This window comes from Amphiura filiformis, chromosome 6 (assembly GCF_039555335.1).
Source record: "Amphiura filiformis chromosome 6, Afil_fr2py, whole genome shotgun sequence".
NCBI classification, from domain to species: domain Eukaryota; kingdom Metazoa; phylum Echinodermata; class Ophiuroidea; order Amphilepidida; family Amphiuridae; genus Amphiura; species Amphiura filiformis.
This window is the reverse complement of record NC_092633.1, coordinates 61,936,872-61,959,568: the sequence shown is the minus strand read 5'-3', so window position 1 is coordinate 61,959,568 and position 22,697 is coordinate 61,936,872. Positions and strand designations below refer to the sequence as shown.

Below are 22,697 nucleotides of genomic sequence, written 5' to 3'. Positions count from 1 at the left end.
GAACTCGGGTGTAATATTTGAAATTCTCATCCCTGTAACATACTCAAAAAACGTAAGACCAACTTACAGTGCTGGGCTGATGAATATATTTGAAAATTTGCATTCCTTTGCTCATTTATTCAGTCTCAGATATACCCATGGTAAAACCCTTTACATTTATTTGTGTCAAAAGGGCTGAACGGTGGAATATGCAAACTCATACATGAAATAAACAATACATGAATGTTGATAACCAATACATAAAACATGAATATAAAACACATGGATGTCAGCCTGTTGATGTACAAATTTAAAATCCTTTTGCTTTCACATGATGCATCTGTTTCTTTTCAGATATTTTGTGCAATATAGCTTGTAAATAAATCCAACTGTAAAGCCCAAGAGATCACAAGTTGACATTTCATTCAACTCTTCCGCAGTGTGTATTTGATCAGACTCTCTAAAGCAAATATGATAAATAGTGAGTATTTGACTCTCACAAATCATGTGAATCGGAAGATTCAAAACATTGTGTACAATTTTATTATTATTATTTCAAATACAGTGCCCTTATGCGATGAGTTTTGACAAATCACAATGCGCAATAATGGGCCCATGAGAGTAATAGAATACTACTGGAAGATCAAAACTCAACATAAATACTGTCGGATTATCGTTCCATGTTCAATAATAAGCCTACTCCTTAAACATGTGACAAATATCAATTTTTGCAAAATGTTCCATAACAACGTGGTAAGTTTTGGAAACATTACTACCTCAACTTTAGTCATTTACATGTTGAAGAAAATAGGCACCTTGTGGATTACCTCCGTAGTTTATTTATTTTATCTGTCGGTTTATATGTTAACTTTGGTGTCAAAATAATTGCCTGAGTTGTCTCTGCCTGAGTTGATACCTTCATATTTACAGTCAGTTATTGAATACTATAATATTCTTCACCCTGATGTGGCAGTGACGTCAACGTGTTGAGGAAGCTGTTTCTCATGTGCATCTATGCATTATTAAGCGCTTGCGTCGTACGCCAGCTCTTTGATTATCCGCTAGCTACTTGAAGCTGCGCCTAATGAAATACGCACTGACGTCACTGCCACATCAGGTTGGAAAATGGTTTAGAGTTACAAACGTTTAAAATGGTAAAGTCGATGCACAATCTTTTAGCAAACGTTAGAAATCTGGAAACAGACACACTATAGGGATAGGGATATACCCTAAAAAATGGGGGGTTTTTTTTGCTCCTTTTATGATGAAATAATCTAGAGCTTAAAAGTATATGGACAACCAAATCCAGAAAAAAGAACAGAAATGAAGAAAAATCAGAAAGAAATAAAAACTTACATCCCTGACACACAACTCAGATATTGCATCTGTTCATAATCCCACCCCACTTTTCTGGCTTTTTTTCCAACTAAAAAACTCAGATGGGACTATAATTGGATGATTGCAGTATTTGAGACTTTTCTTTGATTTCCCTAGTGTATTACATCACTGTATCCTATCCTCTTATAATTAATGCCTTGCAGTTGTGTCTTAAGACTCATCCCGAGAAAACCATACATTAACACTTCATGAAACACAAGCCCAAATTTATTGTAGTCTACTCAACATGTGAGATGAAAATATTCTTAGGAGGATCAGAATGCAATATACATAAGTATTATGATAGTCCGCTTTGATTTCTCTATTAGAAATGCACGTTTTGTCCTATATTATTTTAATGCCTTGAAGTTCTGCCTGCTTCTGTGAATTCACACCTATAACAACACCTTCCTTATTTACCTTTAGGTACGGATGAAACGGTTTCTGTAATCTTTCCAGGTCCACCTTATTATCCCTGTAATTAGTTGGGTGCTTGAGTGCCAGACGTAGAGACCGTAGATTACCTTGTATGTCTGGAGTAAGAAAACATGCAGATGGTATATATGGAATATTAATTTGACAATCAATGTCTAATATGAAATATACAAGCAGCAGTGTCTTAGGAGACTAAGTCTACCCATCATTTTAGATAGGGAGTTTGGGGTAAAACAACTTATTTCCTTCTTTTCTCTCTTTATTCCTTCCTTCTTTCCCGTCGCCAAAAAGCCCTTAGGCGGTTAGGGTTAATAATAGCCAAACTTGTTGACACTAACCACCAGGCAGAACACCTGGAAACACTACATCATGCAAGTAAGTACATTCAATATTTACAAGTAAACTTTGTACAGGATGAAATTTGTAAATTGCGCTTGCTTGCTTGCTTGCCTGTTTGCTTGTTTGCTTGCTTGCTTGCTTGCTTGATCATTTTATTGTTTCTTTCTTTGCTTGGTTCTTTACTGAATATCATCCTTAATGATACTTCTGAAGTCGAAATAAGCAATAATTGGAGCAACTTGAGACAACTGTTAAGTTATGGAATCAGAATTTGCAATGCTAATTGAATCTAAAAGGTTTTTCAAGTTCCCACATTAAAAAAAATGCCTGCTCTAGAAAACCATGCAGATGTTGTTTATAGGCAAAATATCTAATTCTCAATCATGAGAGCCAACTTGGGTATAAACAGGTATTTGCGTCAAGCGTAGTACGCAAAGACCGGCACTTACAGTGCAAACGGAGCTTTTGAGAATAGACCAATCACACGTTTGTTGTTAGGCAAAGTAATTGTTCGGTCATGTAGGTGCGGGATCGTGTTATTGTTTGAAAAGTACGGTGACGCAGGAGGTATAGCCTCTCATGGTCGAGAATTCATTATTTTACCTATAGCAAATTACCTAAAGCATGTCGAGACTAGTTTTAATTTAATTTAATTTCATATATAGCATGCATTCTAAAAGGCACAAGGAGTCATACCAACTTTAATCTCCATGAAGTGTCATGGAATATTAATGCAGGGAAAAGGACTTTTAATTCATGTGCTGCCAAAATTTGGAACATTCTTTCTGCTGATATTAAATGTAATTAAATGAATCCATGAGTCTCTCTCAATTTATGAATTTAAGCATAGGATTCATTCTTCATAAATTTGTTTATTCCATCTGCATCATAATCTATCTGTGTATTCATATATGTAATTTCTAAATTACATCATAAAATAATATAATCTACAATCATATGTACTTGTATGTAATTTTAAAATTGTTTTAACTGTATCAGAATGTTGTACTTTCGGTGTATTTGCATTGAAGGGGTTAACCTGCCTAAAGAAAGTATAAATAAATAATACAAATAAGTCACTGAGCTCCTTTACTTAAAAGTTCAAAATGGGTCATTCCATATGAAATGAAGGAGGCGCCTACCTGACCCCCTCAGATTTGCTTTATATTTTAGTCATATGTTGTACCTGTAAAAATATTAAAACCTGCAAATTTGAGGTCTGTAGCTCTTACAGATTTTCTGTGGTAGCCATTTAAAGTTGGAGTAGGGGGGTCTAAATTTGGACCCAAAAGTTGCCCTTTAAATAAATTTCATCTTTGGGAGTCTGTGCCTTCTTTATAAAATGAGAGAGAGGTCTGAAACTTTGTATACACACTAACTGCATGCCCAATTTGTCAAAAAAATAAAAAATAAAAAATTTCTGTAATTATGCGTTGTGTCACGGGGTCATTAAATATGCAAGAAAAAAATGTAATGTTTTGTAAACTGGCAAGTTTAGCCCCCTAAATTCACATTTTTGTCAGATTAATTATTTTTTGTTATCACTGATGCTATATATAGGATAAATACAATGCATATCCAAAAAATTGAGGTCACAACTCATTTACATTTCGAACAGCGCCCTCACGAAGATGAAATTTATTGCAAATTCAATATTTTCAGGGGGCCCAAAGTCGATGTGGTCCACCTTCAAAATTTATAAAACATCACTTATATATAACTACTAGTCTTAAATTACAACTTTGCTAAGTCCCAGTAATTGTATAGGTTGACTTCATATAAAATGACAAGCCCAAAGTTGACCATTTTCTTATGATTGCATGTAGTGCAAATGTGCCGAATTCGGAAGGCTTGAAAGTCAAATTGGCCACAATATTGAAAAAATCATTTTAAGGTTGGACTGAACCTAAGCTATTTTTATATCAGAAAAAATTGAATTATTTACACAATTAGTACGTAAATATGTATTCTTTCAGTTGATAAAGAATGATTTTAGGTAACTCAATATTTTCTCTCAATTTTGCACTAAAAGTTGGTTAAAATTTAAAGAAAAAAAAATCTTCATATAGTTTTTGAAAATCAATAAGAAAAAAAATACACTGACAACATGTACTGTCCAAAAATTTTGGGGTCAAAATTAAGATTTTTATGATTTTCTCGAAAACAGAATAACCTTTTAAATAAAAGACCCTCAAAGAATATAATTAAAAAGAACTTTACTGAATATCAAAACACAGAACAAAACCCCAGTTACTGACCTCCTCCTTCAATTCAAATAGCAACTGATCTCATCAATTATTATTGATACATCCCATGCAATAAGGATTATAATTACTATACAGGAGCACTAACACTTGGTACATCAAAATATTTTCACTGGAATGCTGTAAAAATGCAAAAAGGGGTACCAAAAACAAAATTTAAAAATCTTTATCTTGAAATTAAATTTTGGACAAATTATATATTATTTTAAATGTGCTGTGTCCTTTGGTTGATTCTTGCAATCATAATTGGCAAGTGTTGGCTGTTACTTAGAAGAAAAAAAGGGGTTTTTTTTGGGGGGTGGTAAGGTGAGAAGCACTGGAAATCACCAAGTTCATTAAGTCATAAAAGAAATCAAGAACCACTTATTCCCATTTTATCATTTGATTTCTCTAATGTGGTAGCAATGCATATCCAAATTTTAAACGATATCCATTGATAGTAAGCTTTCCAAAATGAAGTGAATTTGAAAAACAACATTTGAATATGGTAAAAACTTCAAACACCTTTGATATGCACTGTGGATTTTCTTACTACAATATTTATTTCAGAAAAAAATTTGTTTGAAGTTGGCTACCTGCATCAAATTTGAGGAGATTTGGCCAAAACATTTTTAGTATTCGTAACTGCTAACGCTTTGAGTTCTATTTGCCCCACCGCTGAACTACATGTAGCCCTACACCCCATTTTACTATGGTCATCTATCGACATTATCCTGCAAGCATGGACAACCAGTTCTGGAACATGGAACTGGAACATGGACAACCAGTTCCAGTTTATCCCCAACTACACAGCACGTTGTGTCCCACCAACATACATAGTTATTTTCACATGGGTTTTATTTTTGCGACTTTCACGAGTGGACGTACCACATTTAAAAGTTACTTTACACTTACATTAAATCTGTGAAAATAATCAGCTCGCACAATTTCCAAAAATCCCAAAATCGCAAAAAATTCGAAAATAACAGCATATACAGCATTACCTACTCTAAACATACACACCCCTACTTTTAGCCCCCCCCCACACACACACAAACCCTACAAATATACAATCATTTTTCAAACACTAACCATGTGCCACTGGAACTTCTGGATCGTCATTTGCATCATAGAAGACCTCATAACCTTTGAATTTCTCTGGCACAGCCATAGAGTATGCTGCACTGTCAATGCGCTTTTTGCCCTTCCTGTCCTTGGTGTCTTTCTTGGGTTGATCTGCAGGTGGTGGTGATGGTTTCCGTGGTGGTGCTGCCTCCTCTTCTCCATGGTCATCAACCTGATATGCAAAAAAGAAATGATCATGATTAATTGATTGACTGATTGATTGTCTCTTGGGATTTCATAACCTCAAACTTCATCCTGGCCATAAGCTGCCTTTGACCAGTTAGTTTTCAACACCCAATTTTCACCTACGCTCAATTTATTGCTATCTTTAATGGACAGCAATCAGTATTCAGTTTATTGCTATCTTCAGTAGACAGCACATTCAATTTATTGTTATCTTCAGCAGACAGCACATTTAGTTTATTGCTATCTTCAGTGGACATCACATTCAGTTTATTGCTATCTTCAGCAGACAGCGCATTCAGTTTATTGCTGTCTTCAGTAGACAGCACATTCAGTTTATTGCTATCTTCCATGGACATCACATTCAGTTTATTGCTATCTTCAGCATATTGAGTTAATTGCTATCATCAGTAGACAGCACATTCAGTTTATTGCTGTTTTCAGTAGACAGCATAATAGTTTATTGCTATCTTCAGTAGACATCACATTCAGTTTATTGCTATCTTTGGTAGACAGCACATTATTTTGTTTATTTATATCTTCAGTAGACAGCACATTCAGTTTATTGCTATCTTCAGTTCTAGACAGCATATTTAGTTTATTGCTATCTTCAGTAGACATCACATTCAGTTTATTGCTATCTTCAGTAGACATCACAATCAGTTTACTGATATCTTTGGTAAACAGCACATTCAATTTATTGCTGTCTTCAGTAGACAGCACATTCAGTTTACTGCTATCTTTGGTAGACAGCACATTCTGTTTATTGCTGTCTTCAGTAGACAGCATTGTTTAGTTTATTGCTATCTTCAGCAGACAGCACATTAAGTTTATTGCTATCTTCAGTAGACACTAGACAGCACAATCAGTTTATTGATATCTTCAGTAGATAGCACATTCAGTTTATTGCCCTCTTCAGTAGACAGCCTGAGCAGTATTCAGTGTATTGCTATCTTTAGTAAACAGCAGTGCTCCGTTTATTTCTATCTTTTTATATAGAAAATAAGTCAAGGAAGTCAATGATCGCACATGAGGTAGAAATTACCCATATTATATCAAACCTTGGTGTCTCAACATTTGAGTAAGATTGGGTCATGCTCCCAGCTGCATTTTAAAGACAATGAAACTTGCCCATGAAGCGCTGACAGATGCATGCATCCAACCACACTATTAGATAACACTTGGCACCACACACACTCATTTGTGATGCGATCAAGCAAAATGAGTCGGATGTCGGGAATATTAATTTTGAGATATATCAATAATAGTATTCAACTTTCTTTGTATTTTATTGTTCTGAGCAACACTAAAATGGCCATATCTCTGGAACCATAAGTCTAATTATGACAGGGTTTTCAGCAAAATAAAGCTCTGAGAATGGCTCATATACTGAGATTGAAAACTGAATTTTGATTTTGATCAACATCAGACTCATTTTGCTTGATCGCATCACATTTATGAACCAATTTTTATCACTTATTTCATAATTGCTATTTAACAATTTTTGGCCTGGTTAGATCTCATCATATCACATAAGAATTTTCATGGAAAATAAAACATTCTTAATAAAACTGAACATAGCATTTTTCTGGAAAACTCTTGATTATTTTATAAGCTGATAACATCTTTGTCACCAACCTTTTATCACACATCAGTTGTCAATGCTGTCAACATTCTTGTAATGTATATGGTTAACACTTTCAGTGTCCTTTCTTGCTTTTTCAGGCTTACATACATGTTGACACTGACAAGGCTCCTTTACAGTGGCGGCACCAGGAATTTTTTGCGGGGGGGCATGGGGTAAAATTTAATTTCAGGGGGGAAATTGACAAATTTTGCTGTGAAAAGTGGAAATTTATGTAATTTGGGGGGTTTCGCCGTCAAAAGTGGGGGGCGACAAACTGAGGGAAAAAACTTCCCCCTGGTAGCGCTGCCACTGCTCCTTGAATCTAAAGGCAAGTGGGATTGCAGAAGCCACATTTTTTCAGTATTAGCCACTTAAGTAGAAATCTTCTGATTATAAAAACATTGATCTTATAGAAAATAAGTCATGGAAGTCAATAATTGCATTTATGTTTCCATGTGTCATGGTTTGTTGTTGTTAAAGTTTTGGGTGTTCCCCCCCCCCTCCTGAGACAAACCATGCACATGAGTCTAAAATTACCATTATATCAAAGTCTTGGGATCTCTTCAATAGAACCCATGACATTCCTGTTATGTGTCCTCTTTATCTATATCAATATTGGAGTGCAAACACCGCTATGTCATGATCCAAGCACACTATTAAATATTACTTGGCACCACCCACACTCATTAACCAATCTATCATGTTAGCATCAGCCTGAGCCAGACATTAAAAGAAAACAGATCTATTGATTACACAAGTTGCTATCTATGGCATTTCATTGTACTTTTGGAATAAATTAACAGGTTATTGCTTTGCTGTGAGGGCATTCCACTCTTGAATAAGACACATTGCACACCCCTAGCACAAGATAAAATATTGCTTTATCAATCAACGCTATTCCTGTTCAATTCTGCAGATAACAAATTCAATTGTCAAGTTCTCTTTGACCATTGTGTACAGCTACTGTACATACTGGCTGAGCTTAATCAAGATTTAAACTAACCCAACTAAAACAGAAATGGTTTTTGATACGTTTATTTGTGCGCTTCATTTTTTGTTGTTGGATAGTTTGGAACAAAGAGTAGCATAAATAATCAGTTGGACCTTTCCAGTTGAAATCCACACACCCTATGAAAGACATGACCTTATTATTCCACAGACAGTGTGCGAATTTCAAATGGGATTACCTGATGAGTGACTCCATTTGAAATCTACACTCTGTGTGGAAGATTTAGGTTATGTCTTCCATAGGTGTGTATAATATTTTGACTGGAATTAGCCCATCACTGAATTTGATCCAAACAGGCAAAATGAAGCAATTGTGATAATTGAGTAATATTTACATCATCCATTAGCATAGTAAACATGTGTACATCTCTATCATAGTTGGTTACTAAGTTATGAGTGTTTATAATGCTGATTGTTGGAGTATCCTTGGTGTAAGATATTCATGAAGTAGACTTAGTCTAGTTGAAAAGTGACTTCCCATGCACCTGAATGATGTATATATGTAACCTACTTCTTCATAATCCTTAAAGGGGTTAACCGTATTGGTTTTGGATATAGACTGTCTTTAAACTTACATCCAATATCAAATATCGTCCCTTTTATGCAGCTTTGTGAAAAAAACGAGAGCATTTTCAGCGTAAATATAAAGTAGATTTCTCTGCTAGGCCAATTCTTTGTAATTTCGCACAAACGATAAAACCCAATTTTCTTGAATATGTTACTAACCTTTTGTTCTCCATTTTGCCTGTATCTAAACTAAAAATAGTTTTTGTTTTTTTACAAAGCTATTGCTTTTTTTCCTGCAAACCCCACAATTTTATAAGCTGACAAAATCTTTGTTGCCACCAACTTTTTACTTCAGCTGAATGTAACAGGCAGGAATATCACACATCAGTTGTCAATGCTGTCAACATTCCCATATATGGTTACCACTTTGAGGGTATGTCCTTTAAAGCCCTTGCAGGCTTATGTATGTAGGGAGCCTAAATGTAACAACAAATTCTACCATGTGAGATCTAATCAGACAAAAATCAAATGCTCAGTTTACATAATAATCTATTGAAGTCAAATGTATAAAAAGTTTTTGCTGCTTTTTTCGTTATTTCCTGCCACTAATTTTTCGGTTTATTTTTTCCCACTTGGTAAATGTTACATACACCCAAAATAACTGTCACTATATAACAGCAATGTTGCTAAGGATTTTTACAATCTCTTGGGCAGATGTGTTCATGTTATTAAACACAGGCATCGCAAGACTACTGCTTCTGCCATTACATTTAAAGTGGTTTGTAACACCGGTTTGTTACAAAAGGTTCCTGATCCTTTGCCATGTATGATTTAGGTGGTGTCATATATCATCACATATCGTTATATATCACCATCAATGGATCAAGGCAAATTTAAATACAGACATTTTAAAGTGGTTGATAAAGTGCTGTATCCTTCACTTTTTTGTTTTCTTTCTGTTGGATGCAGAGCATTATATACATATAGCTAGACATTGTCAGCAGTCAATTGGAATACTTCAAAAATTAGTTCAAAAAGCTGTTTGTGTGCGGTAAATAAAAATGCCACAATCACATGCATTTGACAGTTGTTCCATTAGCATGAGGCATGGTCTGATTGTTCTTTTTTTCTTTTTGATATAAAATGCTAGAGTCAACAATAGCCCATGAGGAGTGACACAGGTCAAGAACTTAAATAGGCACCTACACACTATAAAAGACAACCACATGTGCCAATCAGTGGTTCACAGCAGGAACAACAAGAGTGAAAGGGTACAGTAAAGCATCAGACACGAGAATAAGATGCTTATGCACTCTGCTCTTGAAGGATGGTGTGCCGCTGTCAGATATGTCTTCGACTATTCCATCTAGTAGGCAATTCCAAATGTTAACTATTTCAACAGACATAATATTATACAGATAAATACACTTCAAACTTATAAAAAACTGAATTTTTATTTTTCTATTTTTTTGTAAATAAAAGGGTGCTGCGAGCCACTCGGGCACCCGTAGCACGCCACAAGTGGCGTGCGTGCCGCTATTCGGAGATGCCTATCTTAGTGACTAAAACCACAATTAGGTTTAATTTCCTTTTCTAATAGAAAACCAACAAGTTTCTAATAGGGAAGGCTGTATCAATATATTCTTTACCACTTGTGCCACCATTAAAATCTCTGCATATGTTGAATAGTCAACAAAGCCAAAATTACCTGATCACTTTCATTACCTGATGATCTTTCATTCTAATACCTGATCACTTGTTTGCTTCCTGTGACAGGAAACGCGCTATAATTTGGTTCACCTCAAGTTTGGTAGTGACGTAGGTGCATATTTTTCTCGCCGCAGTATCGAATCGCGCGCGTAAAGTTCAACGCGCCGAGTGTCCAGGCATGCGTTCAGTGGCGGCTAGTCGGCACGCTTGCGGCGCACCCGCGAAAAAGCATTGACGTCACTACCGAACTTGAGGTGAACCAAATTATAGTTGACTGTGTGGATGCTATGAGTGGGACGTAGGCTCTTTTGAAATATTATCATTTACAAATGTTATATCAAGACAATGGGTGTTTTATTACACTGTGTCTTTTTTCTTACAGGTTCTTCTTATCTATGCCCGTGTTAACGGGCATAGATATTGTATTTGTTGTGTTTAGTCTTCGGCTTCTCCTTCTCCTTCTTCTCCTTCTCAAGATCAGTCCTTTGCACCCCTCTAGCTCAGGAACTAAAGTAGCCCCTGGGCCCATACTTGGTACAATGATGGCCCATGACCCCTAGATACATCCTAGGGTACCCCGACCCCAAAGGTCAAAGGTCATGGGCTACAGGGGGCAATATGTGTAAAATTTCAAACAGCTCTAGCCCAACTACTATAAGCGCCCTCAGGGTTCATACTTGGTACAATGATGGCCTATGACCCTAGAAGTATGCTATGCTAGCCGCAACCCCAGAGGTCAAAGATCATATGCTTTAAAAAGCAAAATAGGTACGACCGGTTAACACAGTGTATCGCAATAGGTAGCATTTTGGTAGCTACATGTATTTGCAATGATGAAGGCTTCAAATATACGTCAAGACGTACAATGGGGTTAAGAGGTTAACCGCTTAAAGGGACACAATGTTTTGGGATTAAATGGGTATCCTCCAGTCTGGTGGTGTTTCAGAGAGAGTGAGGGTCTGATGGAGTTAAGAGAGAGTGAATGCTTGGTGGGGTATTAGAGAGAGTTTGGGCCAGCCTGGTGGTGTTTTAGAGCGAGTGAGTGTCTGGTGGATTATAAGAGAGAGTGAGGGTCTGGTGAGGTATTAGAGAGAGTGTGCGCCAATCTGGGGGTGTTTTAGAGCTAGTGAGTGTCTGGTGGAGTATAAGAGCGAGTGATGGCTGGGTGGGGTATTAGAGAGAGTTGGGGTCAGCCTGGTGGTGTTTTAGAGCGAGTGAGTGTCTGGTGGAGTATAAGAGAGAGTGAAGGCTTGGTGGGGTATTAGAGAGAGTATGGGTCAGCCTGTTGGTGTTTTAGAGCGAGTGAGTGTCTGGTGGAGTATAAGAGAGAGTGAAGGCTTGGTGGGGTATTAGAGAGAGTATGGGTCAGCCTGTTGGTGTTTTAGAGCGAGTGAGTGTCTGGTGGAGTATAAGAGAGTGATGGCTGGGTGGGGTATTAGAGAGAGTTTGGGTCAGCCTGGTGGTGTTTTAGAGCGAGTGAGTGTCTGGTGGCGTATAAGAGAGAGTGAGGGTCTTGTGGGGTATTAGAAACAGTGTGTGCCAGTCTGGTGGTGTTTTAGAGCTAGTGAGTGTCTGGTGGAGTATAAGAGAGAGTGATGGCTTGGTGGGGTATTAGAGAGAGTTTGGGTCAGCCTGGTGGTGTTTTAGAGCGAGTGAGTGTCTGGTGGCGTATAAGAGAGAGGGTCTGGTGGGGTATTAGAGAGAATTTGGTCCAGTCTGGTGGTGTTTTAGAGAGATTGATGGTCTGATGAGGTATAAGAGAAAGTGAAGGCTTGGTAGGGTATTAGAGAGAGTATGGGTCAGCCTGGTGGTGTTTTAGAGAGAGTGAGTGTATAGTGGAGTATAAGAGAGAGTGGGAGTCTGGTGGGGCATTAGAGAGAGTATGGGTCAGCCTGATGGTGTTTTAGAGCGAGTGAGTGTCTGGTGGAGTACAAGAGAGAGTGAGGGTCTGGTGGGGTATTAGAGAGAGTGTGGTCCAGTCTGGTGGTGTTTTAGAGCGAGTGAGTGTCTGGTGGAGTATAAGAGAGTGATGGTCTGGTGGGGGTGTTAGAGAGAGTGTGGGCCACGGGCATAGATATTCGTGTTTGGTCAAACACAACTGTGGTTTCTAGTTCTTTCTTCTTCTTCTTCTGTCAACCATTACATTTGCTCTAGCACTCACACGCTTACATCGATTTTGACCTTACTTGGTCACAATGATCATTGACCGTGCCCCTACATGTCACATGAAACTTGTGGGGTCAAAGGTCACGCAGGGGTCATAGGGGTCAAAAACGCGATTTCAACTAAAAATGCATCTTCTCCCACAGCTTACGTATGACAGCGACGCCACTTGCACACATGAATTGTTATTAACCAGTGTCCATTTGGTGTACACAGATTTGGGGTCAATGGTCATTAAGGCGTCACTTCCGGTATAAAACGAAATACCTTCAAACATTTTTATTAGCTAAGAAAAACATAGGAGAGTAATGGTATGTTCACACATGAATTGTGTTTACCCAATGTATATATGGTATTTTTTTAATTGGGGTCAAAGGTCATTAAGGGGTCATTTCCGGTATAAAACGAAATACCTTTAAAATGCATCTTCTCCCATAAATTACGTAGGACAGTGATGCCACTTGCACACATGCATTGTTATTACTCAGTGACTATGGGGTGTACACAGATTTGGGGTCAAAGGTCATTAAGGGGTCACTTCCGTATAAATCGAAATATCTTCAAAAAATTTATTAGCTAAGAAAAACATAGGAGAGTGATGGTATGTTCACACATGAATTGTGCTTACCCAATGTATATATGGTATTTTTTTATTTAGGGTCAAAGGTCATTAAGGGGTCATTTCCGGTATAAAACTAAATACCTTTAAAATGCATCTTCTCCCACAAATTACGTAGAACAGTGATGCCACTTGCACACATGCATTGTTATTACTCAGTGTCTATGGGGTGTACACAGATTTGGGGTCAAAGGTCATTAAGGGGTCACTTCCGGTATAAATCAAATATCTTCAAAAAATTTATTAGCTAAGAAAAACATAGGAGAGTGATGGTATGTTCACACATGAATTGTGTTTACCCAATGTATATATGGTATTTTTTTATTTGGGGTCAAAGGTCATTAAGGGGTCATTTCCGGTTTGAGACGAAAAACTTCAAAATGCCCCTTCTGCCAAAAAAAAACATGGCAAAGTGATGCCCCGTGCACACATGCATTAACATTAGCCAATGTCTATGGGGTTTTCATATATTTTGGGGTCAAAGGTCATTAAGGGGTCACAACACGGCTGTGTTCGTGGTCTTAGACCACAGCTAAGTCTAGTTATCATTGTCATGACATTGAGAGTAGTCTCTTTGTTTGTGTAAATAAAATTGATCCTGAAACAAAAAGTTAAGTGATGATGAACAAAACTAATTTCAGCACTGCATTTAGCTCAAATAAAATAGATTGGTCTGAGCCATGAAATTATGGAAAAAGTTTTGCCTTGTAACTCCTAAATTGCTGATCTAAAGTGTATAAAAGTATACCTGATGAATCCAATTGATTCTTGTGCTTTGAACACTTTGGAACAGTTTTCACATCAACACAAGCTTGTTACAAATCCGTATATTTTCAAACTTGTTTTTCTCCAAAATGCATTTTACAGTTTTCCTTACGATACGCCACTATGTGATGAAGCCGACGATATGTGAAAATTAATTTAAATAAACTGGCTGATTTAAGGCCAGAGTAATGGAAGACACATTCGTCCACGACCGAATTTGAGATTTTTTGATATTTATCAACACTAAGATGTATTCTTTCACTCGAAACTGATAAAATACAACTTGCCAATATTTATTCGTATTTTTGCTTGATTGATTTCACTCTTTTCAACTCTAAAAAGTCACATGGCTCAAGACAGCTTAGTAAATTGGCGGAAATAATGAGTCAGAAATGCGCGAATGCGAAATATTGTGATTACTGGCACTGCGATTCGCGTCAAGCGTGACGCCGGCGCAACTCTGCGCGATATCCAACGCAGTCAAGGCGCATTCGGTATGTTGTTAACGCCAGCAAATGTGATGTAAACAAAACAAAAATTTGTAGTGAAAAAGCCACTTAGATTTTTTAATTATTTTGGATTTTGGCGCACTAAAACCAGACATTATAGATTCATTGGTGCAAAAGATGCATATTTAGACCATGCACCAGATACAGCTTTTACAAGCGTGAAAGTCTTACCGTTTTAAAATATACGGACGTTTTGTGCATTATTTTGACATTTTTTTACTAAAACGTCGATTTCTCAGAGTTCATTTTTGACAATATTGCACGATTTTTGTGACAAGATAACTCGAAAAATATGCAAGCAAAAGGTAAACTTTTGCACTATCGCTTAGAGCACATCAAAGTCTGGGGAAGGTTTTCTCATTTTTTCAAAATATTTGTTTTGAACAAAAATATACACCATTATGTGGAATTTTTAGCTTAATAGAGTGACAAAATTGCTTTTTTCACATGTTTTTGCAATATTTCAAAAATAAGACGAATTTCAAAAAATAAAAAACCTTCCCTAAGTTCATGTCTCTTCTCCATGAAAAACTAACTCAAAATTTTTTACTCCGTACTGATTTTTTTTTTAAGTTGTCACAAAAAAAAATTGGGGTAAAAAAGTGTATTTTTGTGATTTTCTCAAAAACTCGATATTTTTAAACAAATCTGACGTCACCATGGGATTCCTTGACTCATTTCCTTTCCAAAAATGTATAGTTTTATATACTTTGGACATACAATTCAAAAATAATGATGCTCGAAAAGGTCCATGTTCTCTCCCATTACTCTGCCCTTAATTAATCTTCAACATAATCTATTCTTTCCCATTATCTTGCTGGTAACACCAGGTTTGCTAACAAACCCGTAGTCCCCAACATCAACTCCATTATTTTAAATGGAGTTTTAGAATCCTCAGACCTGCTGCCGACACCTACCTGGGTAAGAAAGACAGGCTCATCTGTATCAGCTGATGTCTTAGCTGCTGCTTCTGGTGCAGATGCTGCTGTGGACTCCTCATCTTTTTTTGCTTTTGCAAAGTTATCCTCTGTCCAAGACTGTGTACGTGTCATCTTCTCCTCAAACAAATCCTCCTCAGGGTGGACTTCTGAGGGTTGAATTGGTGGTAAAGGTTGCGATGGAGGACGAGGTTCCATCTGGGGTGGGTGTGGTTGAAAGGAGGAGCTTGGTAAAGCTGGAGTGTCTGGTCCTGCTTCTAGCATCAGCTGGAGAGGTCTTTTGGGTAATGGTTTGGGTATTTCTTTAACCTGTGGATACCATGGAGAAAGCAATTCATGGTTATGTGATGTTGTAACAGAAACATGTCAAATTTGCTTGAAACCATTGATTCCTATTTGTAACAGCAATATAATGAACAGATAAAATAGCATGTTGCACAAAACCATTTATTCTATCACATTTGACAGAGATATAGTCAAACACTCCAATGTAACTAAATGTTGTATTGAACTTGTAACTGTGTTTGCCTCAATGTAAACCATTTGAAACAAAACGTGAAATGTCTGTAAATTTGTTTGAAAGCATTCTCTTTTTAACAGCTAAAACAGTGAGCATGTTGCCAAAGACAAAACCGATTGAATGATACGCGGCAAAGTGTATACCGTAGAATTCCATCTACAATCGAGGTTGGTTTTTTTTGACGAAAGGGACAAAAGTCAGACCCCCTCACAAAAACATTACAATAGATTAGTCTTACAATAATAATTGTTTATACAGCTACCCGTATCAGTAATATAGTTGCTCAAACTCCAAATCTCTTTGTCGAGGGTGTCTGCCTTCCGTCTCAAAATGAGTATATGCTCGTAAATGGAATTCTATGGTATTTTCAAATGTAAACTTAAGCCATCCCTTAGGTCCAGAAAATAAGAAGACATTTCATTCATGATATGTCTATGTTAAAGGGACATTTCATGTTCCTTAGCATCAATCCCAAACTTTTTTTTGAAAAGTTGAGATACTTATACCACCGGAAACTGTTGGCTACACAATGTTTGTGTGGACAAAATTTCACAGTGGCGTATGGAGCAATTTAATATACATAATCATTCATAACTCACAAACTCGGAATCAACTAAAATTTTGGGAATGAACTTTTTCCATGGATATCTACTCAAACATACCATAAAAAAGAGGATGCTTATATTGCTAGAATCACAAAATACTCCTTTAAATAAAGACAATGAATAACCAATACAGTACCTTTCTGTGTGGCTTAGTAGGTACTTGTATAGATGGCTTGTTGGTCATGTCTGGTTTCTTCCTGACCATTTGGATACCCAATCTATCTTGTAGGTATCTCTTTAGCAGTGGTGGGTCTCCGCTATTATTGCTTGTTAATGGGTTATTATGAATCACCAGTTCTTTGAGCATAGGCCAGGCTGCTAAAGCCAAAAGTGCTTCTTCCTCTGATATCTATATATTGCAAAAACATACAAAATGCTACATCAATATTTCAGATTGATTAATATTCAGTTGAAGTCAAGATATATTTAGCCAGACATTTGTTACCATATTGTTTGAACTTGTCTTCACCTCCCAATAATTCAACTTGGATGTTGAAAAGAAGTTGTTGAAAAGAATGAATTACAGTCAAATGAATCAAATACTAGCAATGAATGTATCTTTTTTCAGCTTGAGTGTGTTTGCATTAAGCCTGGCAATTGTAAACATATAAATGGTTGGCGGCTGTTTAAACATTAGGAAACATCTTAAATGGGCAAACAGAAGCACTTTTCCAATATCAAAAGCTGACAAACCTGAAGCAAAAGCAAATACACTGGCAGACAGATACATTATCTTTTAAATTAAACAATTTACATGTCATTGATGGCAAGGCAAAAACACCAGTTTACACACAAATCCAAGCAATTTACCTGCAATTATCGTGTACTGGCAAGCATTGCATTGTTAACACCAGACCTGGTTATTTTTCCCAAATAGAGTGAAACACACTTTTTGTGGTTATGTGCCATCCTCAGTTAAGACAGTTTGGACATATTCAGTTTCAACAATCTGTCATTAAAGAGGAAGCCCCGCCAGAGCAGTTCTTCTGGGGTGAACCAGACCTACCTGGTTATCAAATTAATCAATGGCAAGGTTACTTCTGAATTTAACGTTATTGCATCAATTAGCACCTGTCAAATTCAGAGATAACCTTGCCACTGATTAATTTGATAACCAGGCAGGTTTGGTTCACCCCAGAAGAACTGCTCTGGCGGGGCTTCCACTTTAAATGAAAATTGACAGGACTATGCCATGATCTGATGCAGATTTCATCTTGATCAAGTTTCATTTGAAATTCCTTTAGGATACAAATAAGGCTGGACATGTCACATTTTGAATTGGATTTGTTAACCATATGTGACACGATCAAGGGAAATGAGTCGGATGTCGATAATATTGATTTTGAGATATTGGCAAAGAAAGTGTTAAAAATTCTTTTGTTTTATAATGTTTTCAGCGATTGATAAATTGATGTAACTTCGCAAGGAAAAGCCGTATCAACATGGGGTTTTCAGTTTCTGAAAGCTCTAAATGTCCTCTGTAGAAACCAATGTAAAACTCAATTTCGACCAGGGTCGACATGTGACCCATTCCCCTTGATTATGTCACAAATATGTACAAAGGGTGCTCCTATATTTTTATGCTTATAAATCATACAAGAAATATCGCATGACTTTTAATACAAGTCAGCAAAGCCAGTTAATATAAAATAAGGAGTGTGCTGCATCCCTACAATCATGACAGGTGCAGTACTTCCACATCTTGCAAGACTTTCACACTGGCCAACCGATTGTGAATAAGGTGGTGCCGATGTGATGATTGTCACACATGATTCAATTAGCCAATCAGAACACAAATTCATGTTGATGCCACAAACTGCCCAAAATCAGGCAGTGCCAAAAGTCTTTACAAGTAAGTACATGTATAATTAAGAAATATTTGTGTACTCTAGTCTATTAATATGTTGCACCACCAGTGATGAAAAATTAAACAAGAATGGTTTCCACATGGCATGTTTTTGAAGTTGCTTTTCTATTTGTTTTGTTTTACTATGGATATTCAATAGAATAGAATTTTGATTCAATGATAATACTGTGCACTACATTCTTTTAAACTGTTTTTGACACTTTCTGCTTAAATCATATCACATTTTCTCAATGTTCCATTTTGGCCAAATTTATCATTTTTCAGACACTGTAACATATAAATAATGTCATCAAAATTTAATCATAAACATTCATCAGGTAGGGTCATTACATTTTTTTTTAATTCTTATTTTTCATTTTCATTTATTCCTTGAATTTTTGTCAGAAATTCTAACCAAAGTACTTGTTTTTAACTTAACTTAAAAATAAAAAACCTGAAGCTTACGAGCGTATTCTGATGCCACATTTACATCAGTCCCACTAACCTATCCAACTATATCGTAAAATGTTAAATTAACAAAGTAAATAAATATACAAAATAAACATATAAAAATACAAATAATACACTCACAATACAAGTAGGTCTATGTAGTGAGTGGAAAAGATAAAGTGTGATATATACCCCTATATTATATAATGTACAGATGGATAGGGAGGATGGGAAGTCTATGAGAGAGAAAGGATATAGTAGGAGAGACTTTGAAAGAGAGAGAGAGAGAGAGAAAAGAAAGGTGGCGGGAGAGAGAGAGAGAGAGGTTGGAGAGAGACAGTCAGAGAGGGTAAAGAGAGGAGAGATGCATGCATGAAATATCATCTATCTGACCAAGCCAATGGCTTAGGTTGATAATTGATTGCCCTGAGAGGGTGTGCTCAATTATTTAGTGTGGTCAGCTGGGCTGGTTGACACCTTGCCTCGCAACACGTGGCCCTGCATTCCCTGTTTTATATTAGCTGGCTTTGCTGACTTGTATTAAAAGTCATGTGATATTTCTTGTATGATTTATAAGCATAAAAATAGGAGCACCCTTTGTACATATTTGTGACATGATCAAGGGGAATGTCGACCCTGGTCGAAAATGAGTTTTACATTTGTTTCTAAAGAGGACATTTAGAGCTTTCAGAAAATGAAAACCCCATGTTGATACGACTTTTCTTTGTGAAGTTACCTCAATTTATCAATCACTGAAAACAATATAAAACAAAAGCATTTTAACACTTTCTTTGCCAATATCTCAAAATCAATATTAGCGACATCCGACTCATTTCCCTTGACATATTCACGACCCATTTCGTCAACGGATCCTTAAAGAACTTCAGCAAAGTTATCCTCGATTAGAGAAAAGCGAGGGTAATAAATTTTGTTCCACTGGTTTCATTTTCCGAAATTGGATATCATAATTTGATATCATATACCTCGACAGCACTTGACACCTACTGATGTTTGACCTTTCGTATATAACAGATGTAGAAATAGGAGTATTCACTGACCAGTAGATATCAGTTGTAGTCCTACTAATTCATGGCATATTGGATGGCCTAGGGGAAAGTTAGCCAATTTGCATGACTATTCTTGCCTTCGAGGTGAAAGAAACCTACTTAAGTTACCCTCTGGCCAAGGTCTGGCCTGCTGTCAGATCTTTCCCTGGGAAAGATGACATTCCAATATTCCCTTTAAGACTAACTTCCATGCCTATGGCAATTGCCATGGCAACTAGCTGTCAAAGCTGAAAAATGCTGAAAAAAGAATGCATTAAAAAGTTTTAAGGATATGTACACGAATTGCATCAAATATAACCTAGTGCAAAATGCAGTTTGATATTCATCTCACTGCACATAAAATATTCCGCTAAACATAAAAGAAACCATTATTACAAAGGTAATTCTTAAGAATATTGACTTATTCATCTCTGACATCATTTAGTACTTTACAATTAAACATAAATGTATAATATCCTGTGCCATTATTACATAATGTAAATATATGTACCCGTCATAACAAACGGAACAATAAGGTCAGATAGCCTATATTGAGATACAGGCAAAATAACCTTTAAAATGTAATGAAAATATTGCATTTTTTGTGATATCTTCAAGTGTATCTCTTCAAATTTCACAACTATCATTTTAAAACTTGGAATTTGCTCTCTTAGGATACGCTCAAATCTAACTTTTGTATAAAAGGGTCCTTTGTCGTTCTTTTTGATACGATGGGTCACATACACCACTTAAACTATTAACCCAAATGCTTAACAATCTAATGGAAGTGCATTAGGATAATGATAATGACAACTGGGATGATGATAATGAGAGTATTAATGGTATAACTAACTCTGAGCATTAGCCTTATTCTGTAGCCTATACTTTAGTATCTGCATATAATAATCACATGACATACAGCTTTGTAAGTAATCTATGGTTCAATACTTTTAAAAGCTATCTCCAACAGATCATTGTTGTTAACAACTCTAGAGGGCACTATTGCGTAAATGACAATGACTGATATCTCTTGGCTTTGGAAAGTCCCACAGCCCTGGCCTCAATATTTTTTCCGTATTTAACATTTGAATAGGATAAACTTATATATATTTAAGTTTCCTAACCCTAACCCTAATAGGGTTGTGTGGGACACCACATACAGTTGCTTAAACAGGCTCATATTCAAATGTTAACTACAGTAAAATAATCTGTGCCCCGGTCTGCAACAACAAGGGATATCCTACAGCAGGAACTAATACAATTTTACTCTCTTTTATATTGTAAACAATTTCTCTACACATTCATAACTGCTTTGCAAGTCAAATTTGATCAGATTCAACATTTTTCATACAGAGTTAAGTATACTGATGGCAAAATCTTCTTGTCTAGTACTACTATTAGGATGAAATCTCTTCTTTTCCCCTTTTCATGACACTGAATGTAATCTTTCAATACCTTTTGACATGTCTTACAATTCAAGCTGTTTTTTCCTGGAGCCAACTTTAAGTGCACCACTAAAAGCATTGAAAGCCTGTCTGTAATCACATTACACTAGCTGGTGTCAAGGACACATCATCGCACCTAATTTGCAATGTGACTTCCCGTTAAAACTAGAATGTGTCAACTTTCATAAAAAGTGTATGTGTTTACTAAGAAATCTTGAAGTGAAAATAATTTGGAAAAACTAGACAATATATTCTGTTTAACCTGCATTATATATGAACACACAGGCAAAAAACAGGACTACAGTTTGATCAGCTCATAATTGGCATGCCTTATAACATCGCAGATTAAAATATATTTAAATTGAAGAGTTGTTTTGTTACATCTCGCCCGAAGTATCACAAATTATTAATTCAAGTCCTATACTTGGTCTGATTTAACACACACAATATATACCACACAGGTCAACTATATTACTCTTAACATGGGTCTACTTAACGGAATAGTGGTAAAATCCTAACAATTCCTGCCGATTACGAGCTGATCAAACTATAGTAGGCATCTGCAAAAATTTTGAAACATATAATTTTCAGAAAAATTGACTCAAATATTGCTGACATTTTACATACTTTTGAAAACTTCTTTTCTCATAACATTTGATTAAAAAATGATAATTAACTGGAGTTAACTAACAGCATCTTCATTTTGTGTGTGAAGTCTTTGTCATAGTTAATGTGGATGAGTATGTATGGAGCCTCAAGTAGTAAACCCGGGAGTAAACCAATCCCAGGATCAGCGCAAATGGGCTATTCTGGATTTAGGAAAAATCCTCCACAGGGGAGTATGAATTTCAAATGGAATGAAACAATAGCAGCTTCTCTTGAATTTCATATAAACACCCCATGAGAAAGATTCAACATGAATCTTCCACAGAAGGAGGGCGAGTATTAATTAGAATTGGTCAATGTGCTAATTCCATTTGAAATTCATACTCCCCATGTGGACGATACTTCCAAAATCTTCCACAGGGGTAGTGTGTATTTTAAATGGAATGTTCCAATGTAAAATCCAGAGAAAAAAACACACATGCACAATAAATACACATTAACAAATTATAACTGCAAGTTGTCCCATCGAATGAACTGTACAAATAGTGCCCTCTAGAATATGCTTATGTGTAAGAGCACAACTTTGTCTCACTATTACTGTTCTCAACTTCCATATCACCCCTGTACAGGGGGAGTATGAATTTCAGATGGA

The 22,697-nt window shown here is 36.4% G+C and overlaps 1 protein-coding gene across 1 annotated transcript in view; it reads right to left on the bottom strand.

Annotated features, from left to right (window-relative positions):
• Positions 1-22,697, bottom strand: part of LOC140155772 (X-ray radiation resistance-associated protein 1-like) — a 72,403-nt gene that overhangs the window by 3,257 nt on the left and 46,449 nt on the right. Inside the window, 4 exon segments of the mRNA XM_072178735.1 lie at positions 1,777-1,889; positions 5,466-5,670; positions 15,507-15,836; positions 16,789-17,001. Coding sequence (XP_072034836.1) covers positions 1,777-1,889; positions 5,466-5,670; positions 15,507-15,836; positions 16,789-17,001 — 861 coding nt within the window.